This window comes from Octodon degus, unplaced genomic scaffold (genome assembly GCF_000260255.1).
Source record: "Octodon degus isolate 3935 unplaced genomic scaffold, OctDeg1.0 scaffold00040, whole genome shotgun sequence".
NCBI classification, from domain to species: Eukaryota; Metazoa; Chordata; class Mammalia; order Rodentia; family Octodontidae; genus Octodon; species Octodon degus.
In genome coordinates, this window is record NW_004524616.1 from 1,647,147 (window position 1) to 1,666,134 (window position 18,988).

At 41.0% G+C, this 18,988-nt stretch overlaps 1 protein-coding gene across 3 annotated transcripts in view; it reads left to right on the forward strand.

Annotated features, from left to right (window-relative positions):
• The first annotated feature begins 11,580 nt into the window (after nucleotides 1-11,580).
• The window catches only part of Tcerg1 (transcription elongation regulator 1), a 62,439-nt gene continuing 55,031 nt past the window's right edge, over nucleotides 11,581-18,988 (forward strand). For 2 of the 3 annotated variants that reach the window (XM_012514753.2, XM_004631244.3), the window contains exons 1-2: nucleotides 11,581-11,666; nucleotides 18,061-18,286. In XM_012514753.2, the coding sequence (XP_012370207.1) occupies nucleotides 11,608-11,666; nucleotides 18,061-18,286 (285 nt within the window). In that variant the 5' untranslated portion in view covers nucleotides 11,581-11,607. The remainder of the gene's footprint in view (nucleotides 11,667-18,060; nucleotides 18,287-18,988) is intronic. The other variant, XM_004631248.3, reaches the window with a different exon arrangement.

Consider the following 18,988-nt stretch of genomic DNA (forward strand, 5'->3'; position numbering starts at 1 on the left):
AATAAGTCATAAAGAAGCTGTTACGGCTGTTGCTTAGGCAGACGCAGGGGCCAGGGGTTTGATCCCTGAGCCTGCGGAGCTGGCCCTGCCCCTGGGGCATGCTGAGAAGGCGATTGAGACTGGGTATGGTGGCATGCACCTGTAATCCCAGCACTTGGGAGGCTGTAAACAGGAGGATCACTATGAGTCTGATCTATGCAGTGACATTGTCCTAAAAATACAAAAGAAAAAATAAAGTTGTTGTCATTAGGAGATGAGAGAGGCTCCCCATCATCCCTCTTGCCACCAAATTCCATGAAAAACAGTCATGATCTACAAAGTGGTTTGTATTAATAAACCAATACTATACATGTGTTATTAATTATTCTGAGACAGAGTCAAACTTTCTGAGACAAACTAATAAAATGCTTAGTGGATTTAGACACTGATGTTTATATTAATAAACCAAGAGACTGAAAAACATGTGGTTGGATATTTCAGAAAAAATACAAATTACAGTAATCTTAAGAGAATGTGAATATAATTTAGTAAGTGGATACCTAAATAATTATATGGCATCCTACTGGGAAAAATTATGGAAACAAACATAGATGGTAATACTAGAACTGCACTCTAGTCTGTGACTCACCAATCTTAAGTGGTCAATGAGATTATCTTAAATTCATGAGTTCACCATTCATTTATTGTCTGTTGCCTGTATTAATAGTATTAACAATGAACATTATTCCCTTTTTTGTTTTCTATATAGCACATGAAAATAACACTGACCTCTTTTTCTCCTCCTAGCTAGAGAGCTAGACTTAGCTATATATACAAAAATGGGACTCTTTAGCAAGGCAGAGATTTCTGCAAGCCAAGCACAGGAACAGGTGGAATGTATATCCTTATTTGGTCCATATAGAAGTTACATCTCTGGAGCAGTGATTTATCAGGTTACCATGATCCATAGTCATTAAGAATTCAAATCAAGTCCCTACTGTCCTTGTTCTGTTTCCAGTCTTGTTGACCTGTTTTGTAAGCAGCTGTGTAACTTTGCCTGTAGGGAGGACAGGAACACCTGGTCCACCTGACAGGTATAAGTCTTTGTAAATTAATACATTGGTATTCTGGTTTATAATGATGTCTTTTTTTGTGCTCAGTTTAGCATAAGTATTATTGATTTTGGTTCCAGTCTCATTTTGCCAACAAAATCTATCTCAACAACTGGAATGCTGGGAGGTCAATCCTTAGCCATGCATATTTCTCAAGGTCAAATGTGCCTTGGGAGCTCTCTTGGCACTCACAGAGCCAAGCCTCTGGGGGATATATACATGTACATTACTGTGCACTGCTTACCCCTCACACTGGACAAGCAAGCACCTTATCCAATTTGCTTATTGTGTAGAGGGACAAGCTGACACATGCCTACATCATGGTATGGCTGTGGTTTCTACCTCAGTACAGTTTTAAATATACCATTGAGGATATCCCATTACACGCAGTTGCCATGTCTCTTTGTTGCCTTAAGCTTGTGACCATTTACCAGTCTTTATCTGTCTTTCAGGACCTTGTGTTTTTCACTGAAGAGTTTTGATTAGGGAGGTTTGATCAAGTTGGATTCCTTTAGTGTTTTGTCTAGTTTAATTTGAAGTTAAGGATTTAGGGGATGAACACCTTGGAGGTGAAGTGCCTTTCTGATCACATCATCACCACCCTGTGGGCCAACCACTTGGTTCAGATGGAGTCTGCCAGGTTTCACTGTTGTAAATGTAAGCTTTGCTGATCAGAAGCTAGTCACTAAGAGCACCCTGCACCCGAAGAGGGGAGTTCAAAGCTGTTTTCTGGAGGGAGAAAACAGAATAAAGAATTTGTGGATTTAGGTTAACTGCCATAGCATTTTATAAACTTAGGGTGAAAATTTTGAGGCTAATAAAACAATCTAGGTGCCCTGAAAGTTTCATCAACTAATCTTGGCAATTCATCAGTATAATTCCTTGATACATTTATTACTTTGAGTGTTCTAATGGTGATTCTGTTTTCCTCATTTCTTCTCTGTTTATTAGAAATACTATATTTATTTATTTATTTATGGAATGCTATTTTAAATGACTAGCTACTTGTACCCCATAATGTTGTGAGACCTGCATTCTTATGATCTGGCTATTACTCTTCTAACGTTGGACAATTTTTTTTTTTTTTTGGTAGATATCTTCTAGAAGACAGATACACAGTTTTTGTTTCTCTCTATCTTGTGGCTGTCATATTTTCTATCATTTTGACTTTTTAAACAAAAATCGCATCTAGGGCCAACAGGATTGCTCAGTAGACTAAATGCCTAATTAGGCAAGTTCAGGGACTAGGGCTGATCCCTGACACCACATGCTGTGCTGACCCCACCCCCCAGGTATGCTGAGCAAGCCACCAAGTCCTGGCAAGGTGGCGCATGCCTATAATCCCTGTGCTGGGGAGGCTAAAAACAGGAGGATCTCTATAAGTCTGAGCTGCACAGTGTGACCCTGTACTACATACAAAAAACAAACAAACAAACAAACAAACAAACACAGCCCATGTTTATCATTGTGTGCTTCCCAACAAAAATTTAAGCATAAGACCTATTATTGAGCTGGCTTTGGCAGCACATATACTAAGAGTTGTGTCCTTTAGGAGGACAGGCTTATTCTTTATGTACATAATTTAGCTTGTGTTGGGATAGTTGGTGTCATGATTCATCTCTTTCTGATTTGTTATCAGACCATAGACTAATAATATAACAGATGCATTTGTCTGTGTATCCATTTAAATATTTGTAAGCAGCGTGTCACTCTTTAATTTTTCAAGGACCTAGAATATTTTATTTCTTTACTTGTGATGCCAGGAATCAAACCTAAGGCTTTGTGTATGCTAAGCTAACACTGACCTATAACCTCAACTCTAGAATATCTTTCTGATGGATGAAACATTTCAAATAGTAAGTAGTAGAAGTAGGGATTATGGGTGTGAGTGCCTGTATGCAATATAAGGAGAGGAGAGAGGTGTTGCCTCTGCTCCTCCATTTTTGCTTTTGCTGTTTTTCTGTTTCCTGCTACCATGAACTCTTGCCCTCTGCCAAGAGCTACTGTGCCTGGGAGCCAGCCAACTATGAACCAAAACCTCTTCAAACCATGAGCTAAATAAACTTTTCTTTCCTTAATTTTGGGTGTTGGGTATTTTGTCCTAGCAATGAGTGAAAAGTAACCAAGAAATCCCGCCCTCTTATCTCTTCCTCCTACTCCACACTCTTCTCATCCTTCCCTCCTCAGTCATAATACAGATTTTACGTTATTTCATCCATAAGACCTAAGTAGGTCTTAGAATATCTTTGGTGTTAGCTAGAAATGATAATGAGTTCATTAATTTGCTTATTGAGTTCTTTACTGACTGTCACAATGCTACATTCAGGGGGAAATAGTCCACTAGAAACATGAACGTATTCCATTCAGTCTTAGGGTCTACTTTTTTTTTTTTTTTGTGAAACTGGGGATTGAACTCAGGCCCTTGCACTTGCCAGGAAAGTGCTTATTCTACTGAGCCATTTCCCCAGCCCCAAGGGTCTACTTTTAATTGAAGATCAAAGCCATTATTTGAGTGACCTTAGTTTTAAGTTTAGTTACTTAATCGTTTTCCTAGTTTCAGTTTCTTCATATTGGGTGGTAGTCATACCTTACTTAAACTATTAATTTGAAGCGTAAGTGGATGACGTGTATAAATTTAACCATCAACATGACTGACTGTAGTTGATTGAACATCATTGACTCTATAGAAAATCCATAATTCCATAATAATACTTAATAAAGGAAATCAGAAAAACTCATTTGTTTCTGTTTGAGATGGTTGTGAAGCCATCTCTTTGAAAATTAATAAAGGGAAAGAATTAAGCATCTATATGCTTTTTTACTTATTTATTTATTTTTTTTTTTTTGGCGGAACCGGGGATTGAACTCAGATCCTTGCGTTTGCCAGTCAAGCGCTTATCCTACTCAGCCATCTCCCCGGCCCCATCTATATGCTTTTAAAATACAAACTATTTTTGGGTAACCAAATAGCTTCTGTTGTTGAAGAAAATCAGTAATGTGCAGAAGATTGTCAGCTAGTAAATGTAGAAGGTAACATAAAACTAGGAAATCATTAGTTTGCTACCCCTAAGCAAGGTATTGATTCATGAAAGGATAAAACTATTAAGTCATCATGTTAATGGCTGACAGATAGGTTGACTATCCAATTTTGCCTGTGATGGTCCTACTTACATGACTGTCCAAGTATATTTATTCATAGTGCCCTGTGCAAACTCAGTGTGATGGTTTGAATGATAAATTACAAGGTCATCTTATTAACAGATAACTGGGCATTTGTATGAAGCCAAAGTAATATCATGCATAATGTTAATCTTAGCATCTTTAAGGGGCAGCCAGGTACCCATGTGTCCTCTGATGTGATACAAGAAAAGCACACAGCACTGAGATTCTCCTCATACAAAGGTTTAAATTTAAATTTGCTCAAACATCCAGATCTAAGTATCTGCTTATAAGAAACACAAAGGTGAGAGGAAGCAATCAAACAGATCCAGAAGGTAAAACTGGCCTGGTCTTCAGCAAGTCAGTATTATGAAAACCATTCTAGGTTAAAAGTGCCTTAAGAGACATAGCAACTAAAGCCACTGCTTGGATCTGAATTGGACCTGGGTATGGCCACGCCAGCTGCAAAGGACATCCTTGGGTGAGCTAAGGAATATTGATGTGGCATTATAGGTAATACTGTTAGGTATGAAAAAATATTTTTCTATGTAGAAAACAGATACAATGTTGAGATATACAGAGATAGAATGTTATGATGTTTATAATTCATTGCTACAAGATACATTGGCACTAAAAAAAAAAAACCCATAAGTTGGCAGGAAAAATGAGATAAAATATGTAAGATATCATGAATATAATTTTAATGTTATAATATGTAGTAACAAGTTGTAAGATATCATGAATATAATTTTTAGTGTTATAATATGTAGTAACAAGTTGTTGGGTGTTACAAAGACATGTAGGGAGTTACAGGAAAAGAATAATGGAAAAGTACCCATATGCCTATGTCAGTAGTCAGAGTTTTCTCTCTGCATAGTGTACAGGAGGTACTAATATGTACACTGAGATGTGAAAGGCAGCGTGGTAAGTAAGGGGGCCCAGTGATAGCTGCCTGCTGATATTAGCCCTTGTTAATACCCCGCCCTTGTAGCCTGGTCTGGACTTGCTTCTAATCAATAAACTGGGTAAAAGCGAGGATATTACTTTGGGGGCTCTCTTGCTGTCTTTCTCTGTCTCTGTCTCACTCCATCTTTCTCTGTCTCTCTCCTTCTGTCCTCCCTTCCCCTTTCCCTCTTCTTCTCACCCACCCTAAGGATTGAGCCCAGGGCCTTCTTGCTAAGTTGCCAAGGCTACATTTGAACTTGTAACCCCCATGCCTCAGCCTCCCAGAGTGCCGGGATTATAGATGTGTGTCTGGTTTCCTCTTTTACATTACTTGTACTGAGACAAGGACGTTATAAGTTATTATCACCTCTCCTGAGATGTTCAGTGGGGCCAAAAGAACATCTGTTACCTGTATGGGACTAACACTCATCCAAAACCAGGTGAGCAAACTTTCAAGCAAATCTTTCAATATCAGGTGCCTCTTCAACCCCACTGACAGCTGAGAGACCTTGCGCTAGAGACACTTAGGATGTGCCTGGATTCCTGACCTATGGAATGCGTGAGATAGTAAATTTTTTTTGCTTTAAAAGCTGATAGGTTTTGGGGTGATTTTTTTTAAAATGTGGAAATAGAGATCTAATTCATACAAGGAATTATTTGGGTGAAAACATTACAGGCAGAGGGAAAACACAGGAGCCAGGCATCTTAGGTGGCAAGAGTGGGAATCTTTGAGGAACTGAAACCAACTATGATTAGAAGTTGAACATGATGCAGAAAGAAGAAGCTAGTGTGAGTGTGGAGGGCTCGCAAGACTATGTCAAAAGTCTATTTTTGCCCTACTGAGCAATGAAAGTCCATTAAAAGGATTTCAGAAAGGGGTGTTTAGAAGCTTAATTGGCTGCAGCACAAGGAACCAAATGGAAGTTCATCTGAAGGAAGAGCTGAGTCATGCAGTAGAGGTTATGGTAAACATGTGCAATTGCCTCTCTTGACTCAGACTATAAAGGCTGGTACTGCTCTGTGACCTTACTCTGGCTACACACAATTGGCACAGGACAACATATAAATCAGTGCAGCTATCATGCTGGCTACCTGATGAGCTCTCAGGTTTTTCCTTCTGAAGAACTGGTGCCCATAGATAAGCAGAGATTTAGTGACACTAGACAGTGGGTGAGCCAAATGTTCTCTTCACCTACAATGAGGAGGTTGCATGAGTGGAGGAAATGGGTTTATAGGAAGAGGAGGATCAAGCAAACAGGCAAAGAGATACAGAGAGAAGAGAACCAACGTAGGCTGAGTAGAAAGAGTAATGTCTTAGTTACTCTTCTCTCATTTCTGAGACAAAATACCTGACACCCAGAATTAAGGAAGGAAAGGTTTATTTAGCTCACAGTTTGTGGAGCTCTCAGTCTGTACTTGGCTTGCTCCATGGCAGAGTAGCTCCAAGGCAGAGTGGCACATGGCAGAGGGCAACAGTTTAAGGTGGCAGAAAACAGCAAAAGGAACAAGAGCAAAAAGAGAAGAGCAGCATTTAAGAGCAAGCCTTTCCTTCCCTTGTACTGTGTGCGGACTACCCACCCCAGGGTGAGCGTAGCACTCACATCTCTAGTCCTAGCATTCACCCATGAATCAATCTATCATAAGCTCTAGAAACCCTCCGCATTACTGCAGGAGGCTTAGACACAAACCACAAGCATGGAAGCTTTTTGAGTTCTCACAGTCTTCCAATCCCTGTGAAGCACAGGTCAACTAGTTTTTCTAGCCACAGATTTCCTGAGGTCTATTTCCTTGACCAGTACTCATTTCTCTGAAACTAATTTGGGATTCTTTTCCTTGTAACACAAAATGGTCTCATCTAGATGTTGTCATCATGATGAAACAATTTGACCTTAAAAAAAAATGTGTGCAGGGGCTAGTGAGATAGCTGAACAGACGAAAGCACCTGCTTAGCTTAGGTGCCATGCTGGCCCAGCCTGCGGGGGCATGCTGAGACTGTGATTGAGACTGGGTGTGGTGGTGCACACCTGTAATCCCAGATCTTGGGAGGCTGAAAACAGGAGAATTACTATGAGTCCGATCTATGTAGTGAGTCCCTGTATTAAATACATTTTTTTAAAAAAGTGCCTGCTTAGGCAAGCCTAGGCAAGTGCAGAGACTGCGGTTCCATCCCTGGTACAGCATGCTGTACCAGCCCCAACCCCCAGGGTGGGCTGAGCCAGCCATAGAGTCTGGGTGTAGTGGTATGCACCTATAATCCCAGCATTGGTGAGGCTGAAAAACAAGAGGGTCACTATGGGTCCAAGCTGTGTAGTGACAACCTATAAAAACCAAATACAGGGGCCGGGGAGATGGCTCAGTGGAATAAGTGCTTCTCTGGCAAGCACAGGGGCCTCAGTTCAATCCCCGGTTCCACAAAAAAACCAACCAAACAAACAAACAAAAAACAACCAAATACAGGGCCAGGGGAGATAGCTCAGTGGAATAAGCACTTCCCTGGCAAGCGGAAGGGCCTAAGTTCAATCCCCGGTTCTGCCAAAAAAAAAAACAAAAACAAAAAAACAAACCAAATACATTTTTTAAAAAAGTATACATGTGTATGGGGAGGTATAATGCCAAAACTTTGTTTTGTGCTATTTCTAACACCTGCATATTACTAAAAAGAATAGCTTTGGATTCCATACACTCATGGATGCATTTACTCCCACTCAGGCATTCTCAGCCCCATTCAGTCAGTACATAAGGTTGATCCTCCCTAAAGGATGAACACATACAAGGCTGTCTGAGTTCTCTCACATTTTTTGAGCCAACAGATATTATGAGATGGGAGGTAAGGTTGTTCTAAATTCCATAAGTAGTTCACAGTCCAGTAAAATGACAAAGGGAGATACAATTGAGAGGGCACCTAGTAAACTATTGCCTACTGGTGCTTTGCTATAGGAGTCTGACACCCCAAGATGGAGGATTGAACCAGTTATGGAAAAAGTTAAAATGGAGATGGTGGGCTGCTAGGTCCTCACAATCATTCTGGATAATACAGGCTTTGAGTAAATTAGACCAGCATTCTAGTTGTGTCCCTATCAACTACTGTCTATAGAGTCTTAGATAAGTTCTTAACATCTCATAGCTTCCACTTCTTTAGAAAACAGACTATTTCCAGGCCCCTTAAGTAAGCTGTTTGCCACAGAATATGCAGCGACTAGTCATCTAGTCAACTCTGCGGAGTAGAAGTGGAGCACACTGGTTATGCAGCTGGACTCTGCGGCCTGATGGCCTAGGTGTGAGTTCTAGTTTTGTAATGCATTTGTTGTTACTTGGGCTGTATTACTCTCTCTGTGCCTATGTTAGCTATGAAGTGAAAATAATAACAGAACTTAACTCACAGGATTTTTATAAAGGCTCAAATATGTTCATACATTTAAAGTACTTCAAATAGTGCTTATTATACAGGAAACGACACATAAACATTACTTATTAAATGAGATGCTTATATAACATGTTCAGCATGCCAGGGACTCAGGAAATGTAAGCAACTGTTGTCATTATCTGCTCTAACTCTGTTGACTTAGTGTGTTTCCTTTTCGTAGAGTACTTAGGTAGTCGCCACTTCTTAGCTATCTTACTGTCTTCACATACATGTGTAAAAAGCCAGAAAGTACCTGCATATTATTTTTCATACTGCTGGGGATTGAACTGAAGGCCTGGTGCATGCAAGGCAAGCGCTCGACCACTGCGCCACATCCTCAGCCCACCATCTCCATTTTAACTTTTTCCATAACTGGCTCCATCCTCCATCTTGGGTGTCAGACTGCTATAGCAAAGCACCACAGACCAAGCGGCTTTTAAACAACAGACACTTATTTCTCACAGTCATAAAGGCTGGGAATTCCAAGATCAAGATGCAGGAAGATCTGGTATCTGCTGAGGACAGGCTTTGTCACAGGCAGCCTTCTTCCTCTGGCCTCACGCAGCAGGAGGGGGTTGAAGGTTCTCCTTTGTACCCCCCTTTATTGGGGGTGTTTCTCTCACTTCTGAACACCTTACTCCAGGGCCTAGTTAGCACCCACACAACCCATCTTTTCACCTACATATGGCTGCTGGGGCCATGTGAACCTTCAGCTCCCAGCAATCCCAACTCTATTCTGTAAACAAATGTTATTTATCAATGATGACTAGTCGCTGCATATTCTGTGGCAAACAGCTTACTTAAGAGGCCTGGAAATAGTCTGTTTTCTAAAGAAGTGGAAGCTATGAGATGCTAAGAACTTATCTAAGATTCTATAGACAGTAGTTGATAGGGACACAACTAGAATGCTGATCTAATTTACTTAAAGCCTGTATTATCCAGAATGATTGTGAGGACCTAGCAGCAATATCCAGGTTGACACTGCATTTCTAAGATCTCTTTAGGTATTGCAAAGACTAGCGCTTCCAGTGAAGAACACTGTCCCACAGTACAGTAGACTGTGTTGCTCTAGTAGGTGAATGGAAAGTTTATTAGTAGCTGGGTTTTCAGCATACAAAAGTCTTTTTAAAAGTATTTCCAGGGGCTGGTGAGATGGCTCAGTGGTCTAAAGCACCTACTTAGAACAAGCTTAGCAAAGCACAGGGACTGCGGTTCAATCCCCCAGCACCACATGCCAGCCAGCCCCGCCCCCTGGTGGGCTGAGCTGGCCACACACACACACACACACACACACACAAATAAATAAAAAAAAAAAAAAAGTATTACCAGTCTAGATGAGAGGAAGAGAAATGCAGCAACCATCATGCTCCTTAAGCTGTCTGACTTACTGGTCCATGACTAGCTTTACCGTGAGAAACACGCCTGGGGTTGAGACTTGTCTTCCCCTCTTAATCAGCTACATGAGTGAGAGGAATTCACGTAGATTACCAGTTTTGTAATCTCAAGCCTCAGTTTCCCCTTTTGTGAAATGAGGGAAACACATCTGCCTTAGACAAAGGAGTAAAACTAATATATATAAAGTACTCATCATGGATTTAAGACAGGTATTCAAAAATGGTAGTTTTTTCTTTTTTTAAAGCCTGATATTTGCATCCAAACCATTTCCCTGAATCACTTCTGAAAAGTATCTACATATTGGGACTTAATTCCTAATGTATTCATTAACTTTAAGCTAAAAACTGTTCATCTCAAGTTTCTATTCAAATTTGGGGGGTCTATAACATCAGTTAGACAGGGATGGCATTTGTTACAATTTAATGGGATCTAATACACTTATAAAGTGTGCAATCAACATCACTATCTAATTCTAGAACATTTTCATCACCCAAAAAAAAAACTTAGGTGATGAAAGTAAGTGATAGTGGTCCTCTTCTGATGTCAGGTTGGGCTGATTTTAGAGAACTGCATTTTGAGTTTGAAGGAGAAATCCAAAATTATCAATTGAAAAGGGGCTTGGCTTCTCTTATTTATTTTATTGGTACAGGGTCTTATCACTGCGCTCTATTCCCAGTCCTTATTTATTTATTTATTTTTTAAATATTTATTTGTGTGTGTGTGTGTGTGTGTGTGTGGCCAGCTCAGCCCACCAGGGGGCGTTCTGGCTGACATGTGGTGCTGGGGGATTGAACCACGGTCCCTACGCTTTTTGCTAAGCTTGTTCTAAGTAGGTGCTTTAGACCACTGAGCCATCTCACCAGCCCCTCCTTATTTATTTTTTATTTTGAGACTAGGTCTCACGAAATCACTAAATTGCCCAGGCTGGATTCAGCCTTCCACAGTTCTATGATTACAGGCGTTGCAACCACGCTCAGCAAATTTATTTCTTCTTAATGTAAGCAAGTTAGATAATATTCATCAGCACACAACTATTTAGTATAATTTGGAGTTATGCCCGTGATTTATAATATAGTATTTAATAACATGCACACACAGCTGAGTAGTGGTGACTTTAGGCTCTCGTTTACTGGAAAGCAAGGAAATACCTGTTTCCACAGCAACTCAGTTATTGGCTTAGGCGCGACCTGGGTCGATTATGATTGGCTCATTCAATGAATATCTTCTTAGTTTGAGCCGCTAGTGGCCAATATGGCTACACAACCAGCTTCTGGAAACCAGCAGACACGTGGCTACCGCAGGGCTGGCGGACTGTAGGAGGACCTTATTTTCGTTACCGCTAGGGGCGCAGGCTGTTCCCCTTTGCTAAAGTCTCATTTCCCAGAAAGCCTCTTGAGTGACCAATCAACGGATAGTCTCAATACCGCTTTCAAAGTCGGCGGGCCCTTTGACCAATAGTAAGGCAGATACCGCCCCTAACGCTAGGATTGATGGGAAGTTTCTCGAATCATGTCATACAACCCTGCTATCTCCGCCTCTCTCGCTTGGGATTGACGATCCTTCTGGCCAATAGGAAGCGCGGGATCGGCGGGTTGATGAACGCGGCCCTCTGTAATGGCGGAGCGTGGCGGGGACGGGGGGGACGGTGAGCGATTCAACCCGGGGGAGCTCAGGTAAGAGGGGCTGCCTTCCCTCTCACCTAACTGAGCGCTGGAGTGCCGAGGGTCTGGCCTGCTCGCGGAGATCCCGGGGGGACAGCGGGGAGGGGTCTTGGGGCTCGGAGCCAGGACCGCATGGAGTTGACGGAGGGGGAAAGGGACGGTGGCTTGAATGAGAGCGCCGGGCCGCGGCCTCCTGCGCCTTCCCCGGGCGCTCCCTGCGGCGTCCGTGGAGCCTCTCCGCCCCTCGCGGCCCGCGGCCGGGCTTGCAGTTCCCGCCCAGGGCCCGCGCTTCCTCGCCGCCCTCCGGCTGCGCCCCGTCGCGGGCCGCGCTCCTCGCCGCCGCCGCCGCCGCCGCCGCCCCTCGGCTCGGGCACCCCGCGCTGGGCTCAGCCTCCCCGCGGCGCCGGGGGCCCCGCCTTTGCCCTGCGGCTTGCCTGTCACTCCGCTTGCTTTGAACTTCGTGTGGCTCATTTTCCCTTTCTCATGCTTCCTCCCCAGTATTATCCCATAGTTGGGAATAATCGCGGCAGCAGGCGTCCGCAGGCACTTAGTTTTGCCGAGAAGTGCCTTATTTAGGCTTCGCATTCTTTTCTCATAACCACCCTTTGGAGTGGTCGGTGTTTTCATTTTGCAGGCCACAGACCAGACGCATCCGAAATTAAGTTACTGGCCCATCTTCCAGGTGGGGAAGCCGCCTTCCGGCGGTGGGCTCGAGGTTCCAGGAAGTGGCCAGAGCCCAGGCCGCCGGCCCCGCGCCTGCGGTCCTGCCGGGTTTTCCGATCACCTACTCACGCCAGCGCCCTAGAAAGTGTAGTGACCTTTCTTGCTCTAGAACCTCCGTGCCGATGGAATTTGTAACTACAATGTAATAAAGGACGCGTGACCTTTACAGTCTTCCCTGGTGGGTGGTTTTCGAGGAAAAAAAATGATAGAATGCTTCATACGTGTTACATTTTAACCCCCGGTATGGGGCAGAAGCCGTTTTAGATATTCAGTTGCCGTTCTGAATGGTACCATTCTCAGCGTGTAAAGGTGAAAGCAGTGTAAATTACGGGGATTCTCGCATTGGCTAGAGTTTAAGATGAAGTTGTATAAGAAAATGGATGTTATTGTTAGGAAGAAAATAGTGTCAGATTCTGAAGTGTCACACACGAAAACCCCCATTTTGAGAGGAATAAAAGTTTGTCTTATTTCAGAGATGAATCGCATCTTTTATCCCCATATGATCACTAGTAAGGAGTGGTCCGTCTATTGTGAGAGTCTTTCAGTATTAGTGATTGAAAGGTTATTCTTGATTCAGATGACAGAAGCTCGCTTAGTCCAGCTGGCTTTCTTGGGGAACAGTTTGCATTTCAAGAAGTATCTTCAGGTTTATATATAAGTAGCCTTATAGAACTTATTTGTGGGCCAGGGAGATGGCTCAGTGGAATAAGTGCTTCCCTGGTAAGTGCAAGGGCCTGAGTTCAATCCCTGGTTCTGCCAAAAAAACCCCAAACAGCCTTATTTGTGATTTAGACATTGTTGGAAAAACTGATCTAAATCAGGTTTTAGCTTACATAAACCTGTTGAAAATATTTTATATTTTAGCTTCTTGGGTTAGAAGTTGCTTGCAGAGCACGTTTTATCATTTACTTTAGCATTGCTCTTGGTCTGTGATAACTTAGCTACTTACGTAGCTGCTTTGATGACAGAAATTGGGGCTTAGTTTTGTACTTGTGTCATAGGTGGATCTGGCAAATAGGAGGTTGAGAAGATACATGTAGGACAAATGAAAGTAGGAGATTTAGAGATGATTCTCCTGAGCAGCACTGATTGTGTGCTTTGTGAGATTGGTGCTGGCAGTAAAGTCTCGAACCAGAGCAGAAAGGTCCTTGTCTTCAAGGAGCTTCTGTTTCAGTTAAGGTTGATCCAAACCACTCCTACCGTGCGAGGGAATCAGCCTTCAAGTGTGAAGTAAGTTAAACAAGGTACTTGTGTAAGTGGATAGATCTCAAAGTCTGAACTATACTTTAGTTGTTTCCATAATTTGTCTCCCATCTGTAAGTAGCATTCCCATAATGTAAATATTCTTGCCCCTCCCAGATACTTGTAGTCTTGTATTCACTACTGGTGAGACTGCTTATCTGGCTGTCTCTAGATAAATATATTTGTATTTCCATGGTATTCTTATGAAAAATTTTTGTTTACGTTCATACATGTGGGTATATGTTTTCCACAATGTTGGAAGTTGTGGGAATATAATTTGCCTACAATAGGTGGAAAATCAGAGAACCAAATTCTGTTCATCTTTTTATGTTTGAGGACCACTAAAGTAACTTTTAGAGACATGTGTATACAGATAATCTTTTTTTTTTTTTTTTTTTTTTTTGAAACAGGGTCTCGCTCTGTAGTTCAGGCTGGCCTTCGACTCACATTGTATCCCAGGCTGGCCTTGAACTCACAGCTATCCTCCTGCTTCAGCCTCTTGTGTGCTGGGATTACAGACTTGTGCCACCACATCTGGCTTTATAGATAATCCTTTACCTTGGGTCTTACTTATCTGTTAATACTTACGACAAGGTACTTTAAACCTAACTTTTGTCATCTAAAAATATAAGAATAAGAATACCGTGGTGTTACTACTGAATAGCTAGCTCTCTTAATTTATGTTTTCCCCGTAAAAATGGTGCTAACCTTCCACGGGTTACTTTGAGGATTAAGAAAGTACAGGCAATGCCCATATAACTGTGCCAGGTACATAAGAAGTACCATGCTATGTAATTAAACAACAATACAGTGCAGCAGTATGCCAAAGTGAACGGCATACTGGTAGATAAAGATAAAATTAAACAGTTAAGTGAGGAATTTATTTCATTTATTTAAGTGAAAACTCAAGTTGGTAAATGAGACTAAGGGGCTTTGGGAGGCTAGAGGTGAGGAAGATTGTGAGGTAACACTAGAGCTGAGACTGAATAGTAAAGAGCCATCCCTGTAAATATCTGAAAAAAACTTACCAGTCTAGATAGAGGGAAATACAAGCATCATGTGTGCAAGGGATGATCCTGGGTGTGGCAGTGTGTGCCTGTAATCTAGTGCACTGGGAAACTGAGGCTGGAATATTGAAAGTTTGAGCCCAGCTGAGGCATTTTAGCAAAATCCTGTATCAAAATAAAAGTGTATGGGCTGTAGCTCAGCCTGAAGTCTGTGGTTTCAGTCACTGACACTGCAAATGATCAGAAACGCCAGTTGGAAATCTCATTGAGGGCCAGGTCATGGGGCCTGCTCATGTGTAGTTAGCCAGGCAATAATAATAACTAACCCCTTTACTGATGTTAATACCAGTACTAATAACAATATTTGTTGTAACAATAGTGGTAGCTAATACTTATTACATGTTGTCATTTCATTTTACTTTACTGACCCATTTAGTATGCACTGCAGGTTCTGGTGTGATTGTTTGGATGAAGCAGTGTACAGTATGTAAGGAGCATGGTACCTGCTGTACACATAATTGACAACAGCAGCTCCACACTTTTGAAGAGAAATTGTATGAATTTCATCACTTTATTGGGAGACCTAAAAGCCATCTAGTTAAATTAATAGCTAAGTTCCTTTTACAGGTAAAGCACTATGTTAGATTTTGTAATTAAAGTAATGATACTTTAAATACAAATTACTGAGCACTGGCTTGCATGTTTCGCAGGGATTATGTCATTGAACAGAACTATGGGGTGCTTTTTATTTCTGTTCCCCCATCTGAGGAAACTCAGACTCAGAAATTAATGTAACTAGCTTAGTAACAAAAGGCAAGCCGTGATAGTACTTTTTCTTGAGTCAGGCAAAAAGCAGGAATTATGAAAGTGTTGTAGAGTTCTTGAAAAAGAGGCATACTGAAAGAAAATTTGGGATTAAGGTACAGATTCAGTGCTGAAGCAGTATCTTTCTGTGGTGGTTAACTTTTCTTATCCTAAAAGTTAAGATGTGCCTTAGGTAATAGTGGCTTTCTGTCTTTTGTATATAGTTTGAAAATGATCCTCTGGCTATTTTGGTACAATTTATATACCTTATTGCAGAAACAATTGAGTGTAAGATCATTTGCAGATTTGCTTAAACACACTTGGTAAAATAGTTCTGGATTTGTTTACTACCATTTTGTGCTAGAAGGCTAGTTGGTTCCTAGGACTTTTTCTCTGTCAGAATTGAACCTCTGATGTTTCAGGTTTAGACGAAGTTCAAAGGGTAATCATGAGCAAAGTTGTGAGAAATGTGGGAAAGTTGTGCAAGAATCTAATCTGGTGAGGAAAGCTTACAAAAATGATTATTTTCAAATATATATGGAGATACCCATCATCTCTTGAATTCAGAAACATGGATTGCATGTATAATGTAGAGCTTTATATTAGCTATTGGGAAGACCATGATAGATGCTCAGTGGATGGATGATGGCAACTTGTAGTTTAAAATTATTACTATTGGGGCCAGGAAGATGGCTCAGTAGAATAAGTGCTTGCCTGGCAAGCGCAAGGGCCCGGGCCTGAGTTCAATCCCTGGTTCCGCAAAACAAAACAAACAAACAAAAAAAATGAAATAAAATAATTATTATTATTTGCTGCAGGTTCTTGTGTTACTCAGGCTGGCCTAACTCGCAATCTTCCTGCTTCAGGCTCCCAACTTGCTGAAGTTAGAAACATGTCAGTACCCCTGACTATGGCAAGAAGTAATTATTATAAGATTCTACGTAGTCTCCTTATAGCTTAGGTATAAGTAGACGACACCACCTAGGTATTTATTGGGTGAAGAAAAAATAATCATTGTGGTCTGTGTCCAGACACAATAGTAAACAATTTCTACCTTAGAGGGGCTTACATAATGTTTAGTAGGAGCCCTTTGCCAGTGTTTAAACCTTGGCTTTATCACCAAACCGTTTGTCACAGTGGACGAGTTATTTAACTTGTATGCTTTAATTCCTTATCTATAATTGTATCTATCTTATGGGATTTTTATGATGATTAAATGAAAAGACCTTAGAGCACTGCCTGGCATATACTTTAACACTTTGAAAGGTTAATAATTTTTTTAAAGCACTTGAAAAATATAAATAATACTATTAAATGATACTGTTTGTTTTAAATGCCACAGAAATACCTTAGAATGTTTAGAGAGAGAGATGGGGTATAGTGAAGGGATAGGCTTTCTTTCCTTTTCTCTTTAGGTAGGGTGTACCATTGACTTCTTAAACTGTACCCTCATTTAAGCTTTGAATTTGGAAGAAAGTTCACACTGCAAAAACTATAGAAGATTAATAATGTATCTCTTGATTTTATTTATATGCAAGCATGTTTCTTCCCTGGCAAGTGTGAGGGCCTGAGTTCAATCCCTGGTTCTGCCAAAAAAAAAAAAAAAAAAAAAAAAATTGTTTTTATTCTAAATTATTTATGGGTGGTAAATATGTTTGTGGTCTTTTATTTATTCCTGTGTATACATTTTGTACTTTTCCTCTCTCCTTTTTATTTTTTATTCTTTCCTTTTGAAAAATTTTTTTACAGTTTTTTTTAGGGAAGGGTCTACAGTGTGTTCAGCAGACTCATAGTGATCTGCCTATTTACAGCCTCCCAAGAGCTGGGATTACAGGCGCGCACCACCACGCCCAGTCTCTCCTTGTTTTGGATTGAACTGAGGGCCTTGTACATATTAAGGAAGTGCTTTCCCACTGAGCCTCATTGCTTTTCCTTGCTGTTTCTTTTCTAAGAATGGAAACATTCTTTTACTTAACCATAGCCTAATAATCAATTTCGTGTATTTATAATGATGTAATACTTTATTGTGAATTGATCCAATAATTTTTTATAAAATTTCCTTCCTTTGGTATAGCATGCAGGCTAGATTAATATTCGTTGTCACATTGTTTTAGTCTTAATCTGGAACATTTCTACAACCTTTCATTGCTTTTTCTGTAAAGCACTGACATTGTAGATGAATACCCCTTTAGTAGAACATTTCTTATTAAAATTAAGGTTGTACATTCCTGGCTGGAATAGGTGGCACGCATGTCCTTTCAGTCACATGTTCTTTGTCCTTCCTTAGGTGATAATAACTTTGATCATCTGGTCAAGGTATTGCCTAATTGTCCTGTAGTGTTTTCATCCTACTTTGTGACTGAGTAGCATGGGGGCAGACACAGATCATCTGCCTATCTCATCCCCATTTCCTCCTGGGTTTGGCATCACTTGGATGTTCTCACTGATGCCTTGTTTCCTGAAGGTTGCAAAGTGGTGATGGCTTTCCAACCTCAGTTTCGCATAAGAGCCTTTTATAGTTGATGTAATTAAAAGTCAGCAGTCCAGCTCTCCTCCTCTTTTTCTTCTCCTCCTCTTCTTTTTTTTTTTTTGTAAATATGAGAGAAATGTCTTCTTTGCTTTTCACACAGGATGGCTCAACAGCAGGCCCTGAGGTTCCGAGGCCCTGCTCCCCCACCTAATGCAGTGATGCGAGGCCCACCACCTCTCATGCGACCACCCCCGCCTTTTGGTATGATGCGAGGCCCTCCACCACCACCTCGGCCCCCCTTTGGGCGTCCTCCTTTTGATCCTAATATGCCACCAATGCCTCCTCCAGGAGGGATTCCTCCACCTATGGGCCCTCCACACCTCCAGGTAAGAATGTGGAAGTTGCCATTTGTTAGATCAAAAATGCATATTAATTTTGCTTTACATTTTGCTTTTTAAAATTAGTTTCAGTTTATAGGACAATGCATGAAAGAGGTATACATAGTAGTAGCAATAATCAGATAAAATTTAGAACAGGAGTTTAGATGGTAATAGAAAAGTGTACATATAAAATGAGGATAGACTAGAGTAATTCATACCTTTATTGGTGTTAGGAATTGTTCATTTATTTACTTTTGTTTTTTCATGGGACAGGGTCTCACTATGTAGTTCAGAGTGGCCTTGAACTCACTGTGTAGCTCAGGCTGGCCTCCAACTCAGGGCAATCCTCCTCCTTCAGCCTCTTGTGTACGGAAATGACAGGAATGCACCAACACACCTAGCTTGAATTGTTTTTTAGTAGTAACCTGTCTTTATGGGAAATGAAGTTGAAATCTTAAGGTATTGAGTGAAAGAAATTTATGTTCGATGATTTTATGGTGCCAATAATTATACAAGTACATGCAGTGCAATATTTGAATGTTTTTGTCTCTACTGAATTTTTTTACTATTTTAGAAAAAGATTTATATTATGAGATTTCTTTAAATAAAAACATTGACATTTTAACCTGAGGCTTATCTCTTTTTTTTTTTTTTGGTTCCTCGAATGCCTTCAGGGCACTTTTGGCCAGTGGGAGAGTTGTGAGGTTC